The sequence below is a fragment of the Crocodylus siamensis genome, chromosome 5, assembly GCF_052110815.1.
Source record: "Crocodylus siamensis isolate JL-2025a chromosome 5, ASM5211081v1, whole genome shotgun sequence".
Taxonomy (NCBI): Eukaryota; Metazoa; Chordata; order Crocodylia; family Crocodylidae; genus Crocodylus; species Crocodylus siamensis.
Genome location: NC_143399.1, coordinates 73,978,071 through 73,996,640, shown reverse-complemented (window position 1 = coordinate 73,996,640; position 18,570 = coordinate 73,978,071). Strand labels below are relative to the sequence as shown.

At 42.8% G+C, this 18,570-nt stretch overlaps 1 protein-coding gene across 11 annotated transcripts in view; it reads right to left on the bottom strand.

The window, feature by feature from the left end:
• Nucleotides 1–1,854: 1,854 nt before the first annotated feature.
• ANKRD26 (ankyrin repeat domain 26) overlaps nt 1,855–18,570 on the bottom strand; it is a 126,200-nt gene continuing 109,484 nt past the window's right edge. For 10 of the 11 annotated variants that reach the window (XM_090049086.1, XM_090049093.1, XM_090049088.1 and 7 more), the window contains 2 exons: nt 7,308–7,353; nt 1,855–3,877 (listed from right to left, as the gene is read on the bottom strand). In XM_090049086.1, the coding sequence (XP_089905212.1) occupies nt 3,729–3,877; nt 7,308–7,353 (195 nt within the window). In that variant the 3' untranslated portion in view covers nt 1,855–3,728. Of the gene's footprint in view, nt 3,878–7,307; nt 7,354–12,040; nt 12,144–18,570 lie in introns of those variants that run through there. The other variant, XM_090049095.1, reaches the window with a different exon arrangement.

Below are 18,570 nucleotides of genomic sequence, written 5' to 3'. Positions count from 1 at the left end.
CAGTTTCATAACAGGAACATTTTGGTGAGACATGAACAGTAGATAGATTTTTTTTCTTTGGTGATACTTGCATTTTCTCTGGCAAATGTGGTAGCATGTTTGCTTTAGAGGTCTGCTGAATATGCCAGCACTAGAATGTTATACACATAGACTTTTTGCCTATTGCTTTTAATCTTACATATTTTTCTTGAGTTTTGCATTGCCTTAAGAAACTCCATTTTGTATTGCTCTGTAGTTTGACATAAGTGTTCAACCTTTGTATGCTGCATGTGTGACAGAATGGGTGAGAGTGTGTCTGTGGAAAAGGAAAACATCAGCTGAAGAATACAGACAGATAAAAGACCAAACAAGAAGCATCCATCCCAGAACAGCGAGAGAACAATGGCAATCGACCTTCAAGGAAGAACACAGTGCTAACATAGCAAAAGCCCAGAAGACTAAGTGAATTGGCAAAGCTATAAAAAATGGGGTGAGACATTGATTTTGGGTCTTGTTCTGCATGTCATCCTGGAGCATCAGTCCATCTGATGAGATGGACCAGCAGGAGCCCAGCTCCTACTCCTGATCAACTTGGATGGCCACTAAGTTGATCTGAGTACTGATAAGACTGGTAATGTATACCAGCACAAAACAGAAATTGGGGTATGAATGGTGGGTGTGTGTGTTAATCGCTTAATCAATAAACGTGGCATCTTGCCTTATCCTCCCTCATAAGGTCTCACTTGTGATTTGAGCAATTGGCAATTTGTGTAACACTAGAATCATTCAAATAACAGTGTCGAGTTAATGGAAAATTTCGGTTTTTAGGGAATTGTTTTTTTCTGATTTGGAGCAAAACCAAGTATTTTATTTCAAAAAAATCTTACAAACAATGAAACATGCCATCTCCAAAGTAAAACATGGTCCTCAGTCCCTGTAATGTTCATTGAATAGATGGATAGGCTTCTTGATCTTTTAAGTTTCCAACTCCATGGAAATAAGCTTTGAAGCTCTAGTCTGATTTGCCATGCCACAGTCATAGAACCCCTGCTGTGAAACAGCCCTCTTGGTGGATATGCCTTAGCACTGTGGACCATAGAGTCCCACCAGGTGGATATTCCAAGGTTAAGGACTTAGAGATTTTTGTATAGCTCTGGAGTAGATGCTGAAGCAGAAGACCTAGAAGTACTCTGTTTTGTTCCTGAGGCAGTCTGCCAGAAATCTCAACATGGTTCCACAGAAATTTTGTCTTGGAATCCACAAATTAGTTGAGTCTGAGATGTTATTAGCAAAACATTCAGGCGGAATGAACTACTGATTATTAATGAAACTTTATTTCAGAAAATTCTGACAAGTTCTTTGAAAAAAACATCAGGCCACTTATTTAGGAGAGTGCATTTTTATAAGTCTTTGCTGGGGTCTCTTGATCTACCATATGACGATCCAATCATCAGCTGATGTAAATCAGTGTAGTTGCATTGGTCAATGGGGTCATTCTAATTTATACCATATTTTTCATTGGGGAAATATATCCTAATATTTCCCCAATACATTACACATGAGGGTTGAAAAGCCAACCTGCTCAGGATGATTGGAAACTTTGAGTTACTAGAATTAGGATAGGGTCACTCTACCTTGTGCTAATAACAGTTAGAATGGAGGACACCAGAAAATGAGAAGTATGAAGTTAACTATCATCAGGGGGAAGAAGAGAGACAAAGGAGGACCTAGTACTACAAGTGAGATCCGCCATAGGGGAGGAGGGAGAACAGATAGGAAGGGTAATGAAGAAAAAGGATACACAGGCACAAAAAGATAGAAGAAAAAAAATGAATGAAGCTTGGAAAGGAAATAAGATGAAACCAAAGCAAGAGATACATATTCCATTTTCAAATTTATTAAATAGAAAGTTGTCTTTTTTATTTTTTACAATTCAATACAGTACACCGACCATACAAAACTGCTTTATTCCTTAAAAAGTGGTGGAGCTACATGGTGGGACAGATTTTCACCATGGCGAGTTAGCTTAGTTTTTGGACTTTTAAGGGGAGGGCAAGCTGTTCAAGTTCTATTCCTTTCCATTTCAGAATCTTTTGACAATAACATTAGTGACTTTTAAAAAGATATGCAATAGTTTTTAAAGGGTTTTCCGCAACAGCATATAATTGTTTGAAATAAATAAAACAGCTTCAGTCACTGAAGCAGGGATTCTGGTAAGACTGGCTTACCAGGTTTAGAACTGACAGCTTGGTTTATACTACATAGTTTTGCCAACAGAAGTCACGTTCTCCTGGTAAAACCACAGGTAAACCCACATTTCCAGCTTCCCTACTGTGGCAGAATCTCTGTTCTGAGCAGGTTCTTGGAGACCAGAGGAATGCATGCTCTGGTCTGCAAGTGACAGAAGGTTTCTGTTGTCACAGGGAAGCTACCAGAGACTGCATGTAGTGTCTTTGCTAACTATTGGAAGCTATGGCCTCCTTAACAGACTGTGCCTCCCAGGATACACTGCACACCTTGCTGGCAGCTGCTGCTGTAATGGAAGCCAAGCAGAGCCTATAAACTGTGTGAGACAGAACATTGTCTGACAGCTTTCCTGTGCTGTCAGACAAACCCAGAATGTAATCTGATTTTGGTAATGATGAAAAACTCTGCTCATCTTATTGCACCAGCTCTGGAAAACATTGAGAAACCTATAGATAGGCACAACACAGTATATATTAATAACTCTATTAATCTATAGAAAAGAGTGGTAAACAAGAAATAATGATGATTGAGCAACTCAAGACTGCCCTGAGTTGCAGTATCGTTTAATTAAAAATAACTGTATTGTACTGATAAGTTCATGTACCATATAAAACATACACTACAAATAGCTTGGCACTATTTTAGATTTATAGAATTTTAAAACTCAAATACTAACTGGTATAAACATGACAGTAATGCAAATTGTCTAATTCTCCAGCTCTAATATAGGTAAAAGTTCCATGAATCCTTCAGAGTTTTCCTGTGTTAAGACTGCAGAACAGGGAATGAAACAGATGCATCAGATATCTGCTAACAGCCACTAAAGACAAGATTAAGAGAAACATTAAATATATGTAGAATGGAAAACAGATTTCAAGGAATGCTTTGGTTAAAATATATCGCAGTATGAATATGACAAAACTCAGTACATGTTTTGTTACAACTCAGGGAATGAACATACAAATGTACCTACAAGTGTATTACAAGGCAAAAGGGTAGGGCTTTACCATAAGTAAAAGCTAAACAGTAAGCCTGCAGTTGCAGTTCAGTTTTTACCTACTGCATCAACTTAGCCCTCTTTCTTTGAGAACTATGTTTATCCATCTTTCTCTTTTTATGAGGTAAGCGCATATACATAGGGAGTTAGTGTAGAGGAGCTGACACATGGTAAAGCCCTGATGGCTTTTGCCCAATGATAAACTGTTCATATGTCCATGTACCTAATATTTTTGCAGTTCTGTGAAACACAAAACACTAGTCTGAATTTGCTATGCTAGTTGCAACTGAAACCAGGTATGGCTTTTAGTAACAAATGTAAAAGAAACTATACATTTATGCAGTGTTCTTATGAAGACAAGTGCAACGTGCCTGATAGTCATGTAATACATTTATAGCTCATATTAAATTGTAATGAAGGTTTTCACAGCTGCACCACTTAATGGAAAACCATTAAAGTGTTATGTAAACAAAGTCATTTTCACAAACTTGCATTAGTTTTTTATTCAAATCATATAATTTTTCTTTAACACATCTAGATACTGCTGTGTTGCCCTGGAAACTGGATCCTGATCTACATTTAGGTTTTTTGAAGATCCATCAGTAGATCCCACAGGAGAGACTCTTACAGCTCCAGCTTCGAGTTCAGCATTGGCTGAAAAAACAAAACCAAACAGCAAAAACAAATGATCCTGCATGCTTTGCATTATGCCATATGTTAATTCTATAGTAAGTAAACTTTGTCTAATATCTACTGTAAGCTTTGTTCTGACTTTGGTGGGCATTTATATAGGGTCCTGACAGCAAATATATATTTCAGATCAGAATAAGAGAAACATTATTAAAAAGTGACACAGGCAGGACATTCATAACGGCTTGTAAATTCTGCAAGTTATTTCCTGTTAACCAACATGACAAAACAGTTAGTATTTCTAATCTAAGGCTGTTGAAATTGTGCCAAATGTAGATGCTCTAAGCACACAAAACTCTAATTAACCTAACATAATGCCAGCTGCTTACTTCAGTGATGAATATGGTCCAGTGAATACCCTTGTCCTGATACTTCTTATCTGCCTTACAAAATGAAGCATGTGGTCTTAAGGAGTACCTCCATTTTTTACAAAGACTTTGAGTCAGATTAAATTTTCCCCCTTAGGTACACAAATGAACTTTACCCAGTGTCAAAGTTGGAGTGATTTAGGCCACTTGTAACTGCTACTAGGCCATTTTCATGTAACAAGGTAGCAGCTGCTGCATACTCCTGAGCCTCCTCCTCCCCTTTTGAAGCTGCTACAAACATACACGTCTCCCTTGTAGGCACCTAGTGTGATTTTACTGCACCCTCCTCAAATCCTTGAAAATCTATTAATGCATCCACTTTTTTAACAATACCATCTTGCCCTTAAGATGGAATCATAAAAAAGTACCAAGGAGGAGGACCACCCACCTTTTCAGGGACTCTAGCCAGGTGAAATAGAATGGCACTGATGTGCCAAAATTCACTAACATGCCTAATAGATGCAACAATCTGGACCTTGGTATGCGCACATGCATGCAGGCACGCACACACAGAAGTTCCTCCTATAACCACAATAGCCTTTTCTCCATAAAGATAACTCTGTGGTCATGTGAAAACATACAGTTTTTCCTGGAAGAGTCGCTGCTCTACCAGGAAAAGTCACAAGTGTACAGAGGTTCAGGATATTTCTCCTAAAGCAAAAATGGTAATGCCAGGACAAGTATAATCTAGGAACAACCAGGGTTAAAACACTCACAGAAAAGTTTCTTCTGAGACTGACTGTCTGTACATGTTTTCTTCTCAGAGAAGTCACAGCACAGTCCTTCAGCACCCCGGGGTGCATGGCTCCCACTCTTCTCCCCATAGGGAGACTGTATCACTTGCTGGACTCAGCTGCTCCAGTCAAGTAGGGAGCAGAACACCCCCCTGTCTCAATCCCACATTATGCTGCAAGGAGGCACAGGCTGACTCTGAGCAGTCTGGATCAGCCAACAAGAGCTGCCCTGTGCACTGCTGCCTGTCATCAGGCAGACTCAGGGAGCCTGAGATGTATGCTTACATATGCATACATGTATGCATGTATGAGATACATGCTGAGATGTATGCACAAGCCCCACCCCCCTTCCCCAATTGTGAAGGATCAGCACTGCAAGCTCTCTGCTTTTCAAGGGCTCAGCATTCGTGTGTCTGGGTAAGTTCAAGTGTGTCTGGGTAAGTTTTTCTACCATAAGAACACACCTGGAAGAATTCTCCTAGACCATTTGAACATGTGTATGCAGTCTCTTTTTGCAGTCTCTTTTAGAAACCGCATATCCCTGGCCTCTACCTTCACTGACCAAAGTCCAACCAACACAGAAAAAGGAACTGTGGACATATCTATACATGTGCTTTACTGAAGGAGTTGACTAAGTAGATCCACAACAAAGCATCACCATCTATATGTGCAGCATTATTAAACCGCAGTAAATTAATTAAGTCCACTGTAGGATAGTACTGCCTGACACAAGTACTATCCTATGGTAGAGTTATTTAGTGCTCTACAACACGTGTGCAGATGATGACTGGGACTGGCTGGGGCACAAGGGTGCTCAAGTGCAGAGGGCTGCCTGCTGGCTAGCCCCACACTGTAGCACCCTCGTGCCCCAGCCAGCCCCTCCACAGGATGTTGAGCCAGGGCAGAGCAACTCCAGGGCTGGCAGGCTGACCCCGCAGCCCCCAACACACATGCAAATGCTATGCCCAAGAGTAATAAACTCCTGTGCGAACTGCACCAGACTGTATTCAGGTGCATTAATAGTATGTGTAAGTGCACTCTGTCTGTACTAAGCAAATACTTACATGAAAAAGACACATAAAAAAAATCCTGCGTTAGGGAAAGGAACCCCTCAAACAGGTAAATGGGGATTTCCACTTTTGGTTATAGAATGCTGGGACATGCTGGAATGATTACACTGCTTTGAAATAGGTTCTGTCATTGTCAGGTAGTGGATGGATAAGGATGGTTGCCATACAAGAGAATAAATTACTCACTGGAGAACATGGCCAAAAACTGCATTACAGATTTCCAGCTAAGTATATGTTCTGTGCTACATATTACAAACACTTAATGTTATGTTGATTAGGCAGGCATAAAAAGAAGTGATTATCAAGATTTCTCAATAAGCAATATTATTTGTACCTATCCAACATGCCACTTTATATCTATAAAACAAAGTGAGGAGACCACTAGGGAACATTATTATCTGACATGCACTATTATACTAGCAGAAAATACTATATCACATGCAGTAATACTGAATGCAACATATGAGGGGGAGGCGATTTTTAAAGCTTATTTATATCTTAAATCAGAATTTCCTATATTTTGATTGTTTATATTTTTCATTTAGCAAAACTGACTTGGGTTAAGCTAGCTTTCAAGGCAATTTATTTTGTACAGCATTTTGGAAAGCCAGCAGTTCTTGCCAAAAAGAAAGTTAGTAAAAACAACAACTGTGTTTGGCACAACAGTTAACTACTCAATGGGTGCATTTACACAAGACATATATTGCAGAGTAGACTAATTAACTCCACAGTAAAAAGTCTCAGCATTTACATGTGTGGCCCTATTAGAGCACAGTAAGCTAAAACATGCTGCTGTAGATTAGTACTTGCAATGTATGTGTAGACGCTGACAGGGTTGACTGGGACATGGGGAGGCTTCACTGCAGGAGCTGCCTGCTGGCTAGCCCCACATTCAAGCACCCTCTTGCCTCTGCCAGCCCCTCCACAGCATGTTGATCTGGGTTGGAGCAGCCCTGGGCAGGCAGGCTGACCCTATGGCCCCCTTCCCAGCTGGGCTGCTCCAACCTAGCTCAATGTGCTGTGGTTCTGGGCACATGTGTAAACATGGTGCCTGGGAGCAATACACTCCAGTGCAAACTGCATTGGAGTCGATTCATTTCTATTAATTGCACATGTAGACACACATAATGTGATTTATGCTTTAGGATATCATTCAATGTTAGTTAACAATCAATTTTTCTGAAGGGAAAAGAAAACCCTGCCACATGCTCTGATAAATTACCTTGGTCAAGTTCTTTATTGATATTTTTTTCCAGTTCCTGCTGCATCTGAAAGTACATTTTTAAAGATTTTAAAAGATTTCAGAAATGAATTCATAAAAAATCTAAATGTTTTAAAAACAAATATTAAATGTAACCAAAAGCAAAACCTCAAACTGAGAGTTCATTTTATTTTGAAGAAATTCTTGATGGTCTTAGGATACTGGTTACTGAACAATAACATCTCCATGTCAATATCGACTACATCATAAAATAATCTGATTCTATGTGATTCATAATTTAGCAGTTAACCACAATCAAATACACGCAAGTAAATGAATAATGCACAGCTAAATTCTGTCTTCAGATATATGAGCAAAATCCTTACTAAATTCAGAAGTTTGGGTATATATTGGTTGAGAAAACGCATAATCTACATCCTAATAAGGCTATCATTGTATAAGTTGGTTTTGCAAGATAAAGACAAAATCTGTATAAAAAAAACAAACCCCCCAAATTATGCCGAGCAATTTCTCACTATCTTGTGGGAAGACTGCAATATTTGTCTCATTTTGTCAGCTTTCTACTGAGATGATTTTACATGCTATGTAGCTTACATTGGCTATAAACATCAGAAAAACTACATTCATCTCTCAAAAGATATTGGTTATAACCATGATTAATACTCATTGCAAGCTTTTCCTACACCGGAATCAGTCATTTTGTTGATTCACGGCTATAAGTACATTACCAGTTATTTATAGGTGTATTTTTGCAATGCCCAAAATATGTTTTCCATTAAAAAAATCTATGACTTGAAGAATTTACAAATCTCAAAAGTTCACAGCCAGCATACCAAAAACCCATGTAACTTCTAAATGCATGTAATTAGCTAAAATACATTACTATTATAATTATCTTTTGCAAGTAACTAATAATTTTATGAATGACATGGGTTATTTACTCAATATAACAACAAATAATGGAATAGTTTAAATGTTGTTTAATACACCTTTTTCTTCCACTTTTTAAAGTTAATTTACTCACCAGTAGAGGTGTTTAGAGGGTAGGAGGGAATCCCTTGGTAAAAGAGACATTCTTAACATGGTTGGGGAAAAAAAGTGGAAGCAGAATAATTCCTTCCAGATAAAAAAGAATCTTGTTGGCACTCAGTGGCCATACTACAACCATTGGATATAATGCTGCAGCAAACTGATTAGAATGCATTTAAGTGCCCTTTGCTAGGCTACAGGGGTCATTTCAACCAAATTAAGTTGCATACCACTAGGGACATCATCAGAATTGAGAGAAGGACAGCTTTGTTTAAAAAATTCTACATCTTTAATAGCTGGCAAAGGGAAGGAGGGAGTTGGTCAAAGGCCCCTAAGCCCCACTTTATCTATAGGAGGAAACAATGGCAAAAAACCTGGGAAGATCACTGTTAAGAGTGATCAAGAGCAAGATCAATGAACCAAGAAGCAGGAATCAAACAACCAATCACAGAAAATAACTAATCAAGAGGATAAAAATCCTGAAAAGAGATATTAAGGTACCAGGAAGGCCCCATCATCTGTTTTTGGAGTGTGAAAAACAGCTACATGGTCCACACAGATCACTGTGTGCCTGCACAGGTATGCAGGAGCTGCCCTGCTTTTCCTCTGTATTTTAAAGTCTTTGTTGAATTTCTCACCTAGATCTGAGAAAGGAAGAGCAGGCTGGAAGCAAATTGGATCAGATGACTGAAAAATTATAAGGTATAATATGATCATGATTATGCAGCCATGATCTACAGCCTGGGGGTAAGGGATGGATGACACTTGTCCTTCCATAGAAAATAAGAGAACAGCCACTGTCTTGTTGAACATCTCTTCAGACAGAAAGATACTAATTCTCCTGCTAAGCAGACAATTCTTTGAAAAGGAGTCAGGGTTCTTTATCATTTTATTACGGACTAGCTTCTGTAACTGAAGTTTTGGGGATGAGTCAGGGTCACTACTTGCAAGATTCCTGTGGATGATGCTGTGATGAGAAAATACTTTAAAGGCCAGCACAGATGAGTCCCTACAATCTGCAAATGAACTACTGTTACAACTAGTATCTTTCTAAACAAGACAACAGATTAAAAAGCAGTATTTTTTATTTATTGTGAGTACTTCTGTAGGAAAGCCAAAGGTTAGGACCAGACTATGTAGATTGGGGTAGGCAATGTTTTATGGTGGAATGCTGAAAAAAAATCACAATGTCTACCTTGAAAAGTGCCGGAGTGCGGGCATATCAGAAAACCAAAATGAGGGCAGAGGAGTATGTAGCAGGACACACAAAGCAGGAGCAGGAGCACATAGCAGATTGTGGCCATCGGTGGTGCTGGGATGGGGCTGGGCCCCGAGCAGGGCTGGGGCTGGGCTGAAGCTGGGGTTGTGGGCAGTGCGGAACTGAGACCAGGGCTGCCCGGCAGCACGGGGCTGGGGCCAGGGCCCAGGTCATGGGCAGAAAAGAGTTGGGGCCCAGGCTGTGGCCAGCATGGGGCTGGGGCCAGGGCCTGGGCCATGGGCAGTGTGGGGCTGGGGCCCACTGACAGCACGGGGCTGGGGCTGGAGCCCCAGTCATGGGCAGTGTGGGGCTGGGGCTCAGGTCCAAACTGTGGGCAGTGCGGGGCTGGGGCCCGGGCCATGGGCAACAAGGGGTTGGAGCTCAGTGGCAGCCTGAGGCCAGGGCCGTTGGCAGCATTGGGATCGGGACACGGCCTGTGCAGTTCCACGGGCCCCGGCCCCATCCCAGTGCTGCTGATGGCCCCGGTGTAGCAGCAGCACTGGGCTCAGGTGGGCGGAGGCAGTGCCCCAGCCCCAGGCGGGCCCCAGCCCCATCCCCACACTGCTGATGGCCCTGGCCTGGCAGCGGCACTGGGTGAGGGCTGGGGCCAGGCCCACCAGCAGCACGTGGCCGGAGCTGGGGCTGTCTGCAGCACTGGGATGGGGCCGGAGCCTGCACGGGTCCATGGCCCCAGCCTCAGCCTGGAGGCAGCGATGCCGGCTGGGGCTGGGCATGTGCAGGGCCGCGGCTGTCAGCAGCACAGGGATGGGACTGGGGCTGTTGGCAGTGCTGGGATGGGGCCAGGGTCCATGCAGGTCCACGGCCCTGGCCCCGCGTGGGCCTTGGCCCCATCCCCATCCCGCTAATGGCCCCAGCCCAGGAAGGACACTGGGCTGGGGCGGGAGGCAGCAGTGGTGCTGGATGAGGCTGGGGCCGCCAGCAGCACGTGGCCACGGCTGCCTGCAGTGCCGAAATGGGGCCAGGGCCTGTGCAGGTCCACAGCCCCAGCTCCATCCACATGCTGCCAAAGGCCACATATGTGCTTTCTAGAAGTACTTTTGTCAGTGATCAAGTTGCAGCAGCAGAAAACAATGGCTGTTACAAAGCAAGTGGTTGTTAATAGTTTTCTATAGGTCAGTGAGCAACTGTTAATGTCCAATCTAAAGGTAAGTTCCATCTTCCCAGCTGTATCCATTTTTGGAAGGAAATATATTTTAGTAGGAATTAACACAACTTTTTATGAGGAAACTTAAGGGAAAAGAACAAAATCTTTAGGTTCTATAAAACATTAGCACTTGGTAATTAAGGGTTTTCTGTCTTTGGCTATGAATTACTCCATCCTAAAAACAACCAAAAATGCCAACAAACACCATAATGAAGGGAGCACGAGGAAAAAAGAATCACCACTACAATCTAAATTGGAGGAAGGAGGAAGAAAAGAGAACAGAATTAATCATAAAATCATTCTAAGATAATAAAAGCTTTAGTCTGTCTGTCTGTCCATAACGCCCTGGGCCAACTGTGCATGCACCACTGAGAGGACACATGCCAACTGGGTGCGAGGGCCCGAAGCATTACAGACAGAGAGGGTGAGGAAGTGAGGAAGCCGCTGTGCCACCGCCCCCCACCCCCAACAACAGCCAGGAGGGTGGGGGAGGTGGCAGAGAAGAAGGGAGGGAGGAAGGGGAGTGGGAAGGTTAAGCGGGGTTTTCCAGTGGCAGCGCCCCCCCCCCCCGCCGCACCCTCCCCCCCACTAATGCTGCCACTGCCCGACCCTAACAACAGGTGGCCAGGAGGGGGAGGCAGTGGGGAGGGAAGGAGAGGGGAAGGGAAGCATATTGCCTGCTGCCGCCACATGCAAGCTCCCCTCCCTGCCTGTTCCTGTGAGCCGGGGTGGAGTGGCAGGGGGTGAGGCACATGGGGTTGCACTGGGAGTGGCAGGAAGTAGGTGCACAGAGCTGGACACAGGGGGTAGAAGGGGAGCATGGGGCTGGAGGTGAAGTGGCGGGCACCGTGACGTTGCTGCCCCCCGGTCATTAATGACGGGCAATTTGCTAGTACAAGTTAAATGGCATTACAGTGTGATATTAATCCACATGCAATAAATTAATTTCATAGACATCTGGACTGGAAGGGACCCCAGAGGATCATCAAGTCCAGCCTTCTGCCCCAGGAGCAGGAAGTCAGCAGGGATCATAATTTGACTCATTCATGTTCTTTCCCAGGACTTAATGGACTATGCAACTATATAACGTCTGAAACTCCAAACAGTGGACTTTGCAAAAGAATAGGTAAGTGACAAAATAAATTTTTACCTAATAACATTTTTAAAAATTATGTAAAAGACATATTCTATACAAACCACATTTTTAAATTTGCAGTATTCTGGACAGATATAATCTCCTCTCAACTCAAAAGAAAATTTAACAACGTAAATAGATAAATGTACCCATACAGAACTACACAGCATTAAGCAATGCTGACTACACACCTTGTCATGTATCTGGTTGCAGAGAAGAGAAGGAAGAAACAGATTTTTGATCAAGGAGCTGAAGAAGTAAGAAGAAAAGTTAAGTTTAAAGGTTGTAAGTCAAAACTGAAAACGAAACCCACATATACCTGAAGAAAATAAAATGATTGAAGAAATGCCAATTACTGTAACAGAAAGAGTATAGAAGAAAGTGAGATTGAAAAGTGAATTGAAACTTAGAAATAACCAAAACAAGGAGATTCTCCCTATGTTATGTAGATCAAGAGTCTATAGATACTCTGACAGGCAGATGGTAGTCAACAGCAGAGAGAACATTTTATATTATAAAATAATAATGTTTATTTTTATTAGTTTTATGTACAGCCCTTTGTTTAATGTTTACTAAGACCATGGTCCTGTGAGAAACCACAAACTGGCAGATCTCCACTGGAGTCAGTGGAGCTCCTTGAAGGACTTACTAAGGATTAAATCAGGAGTCCCCAAATTGTAGTAGATGCACTACTGGCAGGAAAGGAAATCTGATGTTTCATCTATTTGCTTCATGCTAATTTTTAAGATACCAGTGCATAAACCAATAAACTCTGGGAACTAGCTATCTATATCACAGGCATAAGATACAGAGGGCATGCTGTGTATATGTTCATCTATCTTTGAAAAAGGAAAAGCAATGCTTATTTCTCACTTATGTCTAATGACAAAGAAGCCCATTATGTTCAGTCTTAGGAGTTAGAAGGGACAGAATGCATGTGTGTGTGGGAGGGGAGGTGGGAACAGGGGTGTGGGAAATTTAGGATAACCTCCCTCACTAAAATAATGAGCTAACAGAAGTTTCTGCTGATACAATCTGTAATGACTTGTGATAGATTTTTCCAAATTATTTACAGTTGCCATTTTTCAAGAACACTATTTATGATTTAATATGAAAAATGAAGGTAATATTTGTGGCCTCATATTTAATGTTGATGAGTCTGTTTTGTTAAGGGTTATATACTTGTAATGCTTTTCAAAAAGGTTTTATATTACGTTTACACTTTGGCTCCTGAGAGACATTACACAAAAGCGCAATTAACCAGTTTGATTGCATCTAAAATTGTAACCAGGCCACACATTCAGGCAAATAATGGTGGGTTGAAAACCAAATGCAAAACCAGCCACAAAATTATTACATACAAATGTGTAATGATTTTGTGGCTGGTCATTATTGTGTCTTAAAATGAACATGTGGCAGGGTGGACTGCAATGGGGTCTCCAACAGTCTCTGGTGTGGTCCCCATTGGCTGAATATCAGCTGCTTACTGGCTGGCAGGGATCATACCTGCTTGAGCCCTGGAGGTGATAATCAGCTGATCACTGGCAGGATAAAGGATTGCACAGGGGCCAGTTGCAGCCCTGGTGTGCTTCAGTTCTATCTGACAACTGGCTGATCATTAACCGACTCCAAAGACCAAGCTGGCCCCAGTGGGTCTCCATAGCCAGCCAAAAATCAGCTGATTGTCAGGCTTCCTTGCTGGTGTAGAGGGAACCTGGGATCATGATCCCATGTTGCCCCTGCACTGGCAAGAAGGGCACAATTGGGCTCTGATCCCTGATCCCAACATTTTGTGCCCTGGCCTGCACATGTGGAATCACATGAAGCGAGATTGTTGGGATAAGGGATTAGATCAAATTGTCAGTGATCATCAACCAGTCAATCTCAATTGATTGGTCGATTGTGCAGCTTCTGACAGCCAATCTTAGTCTGGGGGGGCTGGGTGCACACGCGCTTAGCTCTCCCAGACTAAGATCAACTGGCAGAGGCTCTATGATTGGGAACAGCAGGACAGCAACAGGATGCACGTGGCTGGGCTGAGCCACACCTCCTGCTGCCTGGGGCTGGGCTGGGTGAGTGGAATGATCCCCCTCCATGCCCTGTCATACCCCGTGCCACTGGGTGAGTGGGGCCCGGCCAGGCCAGAGTGTCAGAGTCCGGACAATTTGTCCAGGTGCAGGGTGGGGGAAGGCACAGGGGACATGTGCCCTGTCTGCTATGCTCACCCCAAGCCTGCTGTGGGCTGCAGGTGGCAGCGGGATCCCAGTGCACTCCCCTGCCGGGCTGCGGGTACACTGCTGGGTCCTGTACTGCTGCTCTGTGGTGCCCCCCAGGTGGGAGGTGCAGCCCAGCTGGGATCCAACCCTGCTTGTGCCTGAACCACACCTGGGCTGGAGAAGCAGGGCTCTGGGGTGCTCCACTCTGCCCCGAGAGAGCCGTGCCCAGGAAGGTGCTGCTTGCTCCCCACTCTGCACCCCTGCTGGTCTCCGCATCCCAGCACCGGGCTCCAACCGGGACCCACTTCCCCTCAGCAGAGCAGCAAGGGCTGCATCCCGGGACCGAGAAGATCCCCAGAGATGCTGAGAGACAAGGGGAGAACATGCCCCCACTTGCCCCAGGCTCCCGGCCACTCCCCGCCCCCGTTCCATTGCAACTCTGGTCCGTGAAGGACGCAGCTCTGCCTGGCAGGGATTGGTTAGGGAATACAGAGCTGGGAAGGCAGGAACTCACAATGCAGACCCCTGGGGCTCAGAGGCCACTAGGGCTGGGGCAGCAATGAGCCCATGCAGTGCCAGGGAACAGGAAAGGTCCGTGCTCCTGATCCCAGCAGGGTGTTCCTGACCCAGCCCGGCGGGGGGGGGGTGGGGAAAGGGGGAGGGCAGGGCAGAGGAGTGCCGGGGGAGGGGCAGGGGCAGTAAAACTTGGGTTGCCCTTTATTTCAAAAACTGATCTTCAGCTTAAAAAGGTTGGAGACAGCTGCTTTAGATGAATGTCTGTTAGCAGTCTTTGAGACTGTTAATTCATTTAACATATGCTTTGGGTCAGACTTGCAGTAGTGTTGTAATTAAACACACAGATTTTATACTAGATAAGAATGTTTATGTTTGGAATTTTTTCCAGAATATTTACAAGGTTTTTTGATAGAATCTTTGGTTGCAAATGCCAGGGTATATAGATGATGTATGTATATTAGTAGCCTGGACAGGATCATCATGCTAAATCAATGGACTGAACAGCACTGACAAAGCCAGCGTAGCTCCTACAGTCATGTTTTAGTCAATGGGCACCTGACCCTGTATGCCTTTTTTGTGCATGGGTATGTTACAGATGCAACACAGCTTACCTACCAGAATATTAATAGAAAAAAACAACTTATGATCAAGGGTCTACCCAGTATGTGATTCCATGGAAAACATAAAATATGGGATTGTCTGTGAAATCAGCTAAAAAATGCATATTATTCATGTAATACGCTGTTTTAGAATGTCCCAATGCCTACTGCAATACAAAGACAATTGACTTGTGTCTAAAATTATGCAACAATACCACTATAATCATAGATCATATGATTGAGAACTACTGTCAACTTGTACTGACACAAACTAAGTGAAGGTCAGTAAGGTAGAGTGAAATGATTATTCAGCAACATCTTTTAAGAAGTTAAATACAATAGTTTGAAGTCTGGAGATGACTGAAAATAAATTTGAAAAAGCTAAGTACATTTCAGCACAGGATCATGTAATGCAGTTCCCTGTAGGAACCTTACATCCAGATGGTAGCAAATTTTCTTGTTCATCTTGCAGTGTGACTAGATGTATCAAGAACAAACATCATTGATGGCCATTTAGGCTGGATCCAGATGTGCAGGCACATGTGGTTTGTGGTGCTGCAAACCTCTTTGCAGCACCACAAACCGCACGAGTTGCACAATAATCGGTGCTCAATGCTGCTAATTTGCACCGCTGGAAAAAATTTGCTACTGGGATTTCCTGGTACCAAAAAACCCCCTGAACTCTAGAAAAAATGTGGCACAAATGATGCCAAAGTAGCTAGTGCCAGGACAAACTCAGAGATGGGGGAGCAGGCAGCCCAGGGCTTCCTCCTCCTCCTACTCTGCATGCTGTGGAGCCCCAGTGCAGAGGCACCCTGTGCCCCAGCTAGTCACTCACTAGCTGGGTGGGGCACAGTGTGCCTCGAGATGAGGGAGCAGCAGACAGAATTGAGCTGGCTTCTCCCTGGCTCTGTGCACCTCAGCACAAGGGCTCTGCAGCAAAGCCCTCCCCACCCCACCCTGCAGCATGTGGAACAGCGGGACAATATGTCCTGCTGCAAAGCACAAGGACAGGGGCACGCACTGGGGCACAAAGTAGCAGCAGGCCTGCTTGTATGGACCTGGCCTTAGAGTCCATATTGCATATAAAATGAAAGGCTTCTGCATAGGCTACAGGTCAGAATAAAAAACAACCAACAGTGTCCTCAATTTAAAAAAAACAACTAAAAGCCGTTTAACAAGAACAGAAGCTACATTTTAGCTAGTGGAGGCCTTCACTGCTGCCAGCCTTTTCTGAGTCTTGACCCTCAGTTAATTAAATCAATCCCTAGATGGAAAAAAGAGCAGGACAATGAACATGCTGCTTACATGAACTTTGTCCAAGAATGTCAGATGCCTTTAAATGTATGCAAAAACTTACACTTACATTAATAACAGCCATAACACTTTTTTTTAGAGGGATTAAAATGTTGCTCAATTGAAATCTTTTTTGCCAAATATGGGCAATATATGAATTTTTAAGTAATTGTGTGGGAAGTTTGAAAAGGCTGAGCTGTATTCGACTCAGAATTTGTCTTTAGTTGAGCAATCTGTTGGAGTTCATATACCTGAGTTCATTCACTTGAGGAGCTAGCCTTATTTAGGTCTAAGCAGCCACACTGAAAGAAAAGTAGAGTTACACAAAGTGATTTAATTAGCAGAACAGAGTGTAGAATTAGGAGCTGATGAGCTGTTGCAACTGAGCGTCAAAATCTCTACTGATGAAAGCCTATACAATCTTTTTGTTTTTCCCTTATTTGAATCCTTATTTTAGAAATCTTAATCCAAAATTTTATTTTGTATTTTATTCTCTTAATTTTTCAGACAAGAGAGAGAAGACTATGATGATGAAATACTGTGTGGGAAAACAAAGTTTTGGTCTTTCTTTGAAATACATTTTTTACTGAACTGTTTTCTAGCAATGATTGCATCTGTCTCTATGAAACTTTGGGTTATTATTATCCAGCAAGGTGTTTTAAAGGAAAAAAAACTTGACAAATAATTCTACTGAATAAAACCAATTGTTCAGTGAGCTGAGAAAATCATGTGACATTAGGAAGTGATTAAAGATCCATAACTGCATGAAAAGCAAGCCAGAGGACTAATAGTCTGTGGCTTTACCTGATGAAAAGAAAGATGGACTAATATTGATGAAACTGGAAACCAGTTTCATATTCTGTTACAAGATACGGCAGCTGATGTAAAATAACAAAGAAGATATTGCAGGATCTATCTTAACAATACTCTGAGTGAAATGGGAAGAGAACAGAATGGTAAATTAATCTTGGATTTACCAGCTAACAGCTAACATTCTACCTACCCTTACCTAGGAAAGGAAACTTTGTATTGGAATAAAAAGCTAAGCTTCCCCTAAAATTTCAGATTTTCCTGTCAATAGATAGAAAATACACACACAGTTACTTTAATTACTGCTAACTGTCACACACTAAAGAGATGTAGGATCTAATTAAAAGGCTGGAGAAATATTTTTTTAAGATAGGTGAAGGAAATGTTATGAAGAGGAATAGGATAAAATTAGGAAAGACAAATCAAATTTAGGCTGAATGCTAGAAAAAAAACAACTTCCTGACAGTAAAGAGCCACCTGGATACCACACGAAGAATTGCTGCAGTACAGAAGAAACCCCACAATGAATCACACACCACTGGTTATGATATATCACTCCTCCCTCAAACCCACATGGAAAACCCTCAAACAACTGCAACCCATGCTAGAAAGAGACTTTACTCTTAAACAGATCTTCCCAGAGCAACCCATCCTAGCCTTCAAACAAGCACCTCGCTAACCTCATCACCAGAAGCAAACCTCCTCAGGCCCACAACACACCAAATGGATCCAGACCACGCCATGACAAGAAATGCAAAACCTGCTAACACACCTCCACAATTACTACACACCACAACAGAACCATCAGCATTCCTGGATCTTACAGCTGCACTTCCAGAAATGTAATATATCTCATCCAATGCACCAAATGCCCTGATGGAAAATAAGTGGGAGAGGCAGAACAACTGCGCATCAGAATGAAAACACACTGGAAATCTATCAAAGACGGGAATACCCAATCACCTATGGGGGCACGTTTCTCACAAGAAAACCACTCTCTCTCCAATCTCTCAATTCTAATCCTCAAAGCAAAATTACAAAACACTTCCCAGAGACGAGCCCATGAACTCCACTTCATCAACCTCCTAGATACTAAAAATCATGGACTAAATATAGACATTGGATTTATGACATATTATACCTGCCTGACATCTGACTCCCCAGGTATCTCTCTACCATTCATCCCTTCTCCCTGCCCCAACCCAGCCTCTCTCTTACCCACTGACTCCTCAATCTGTA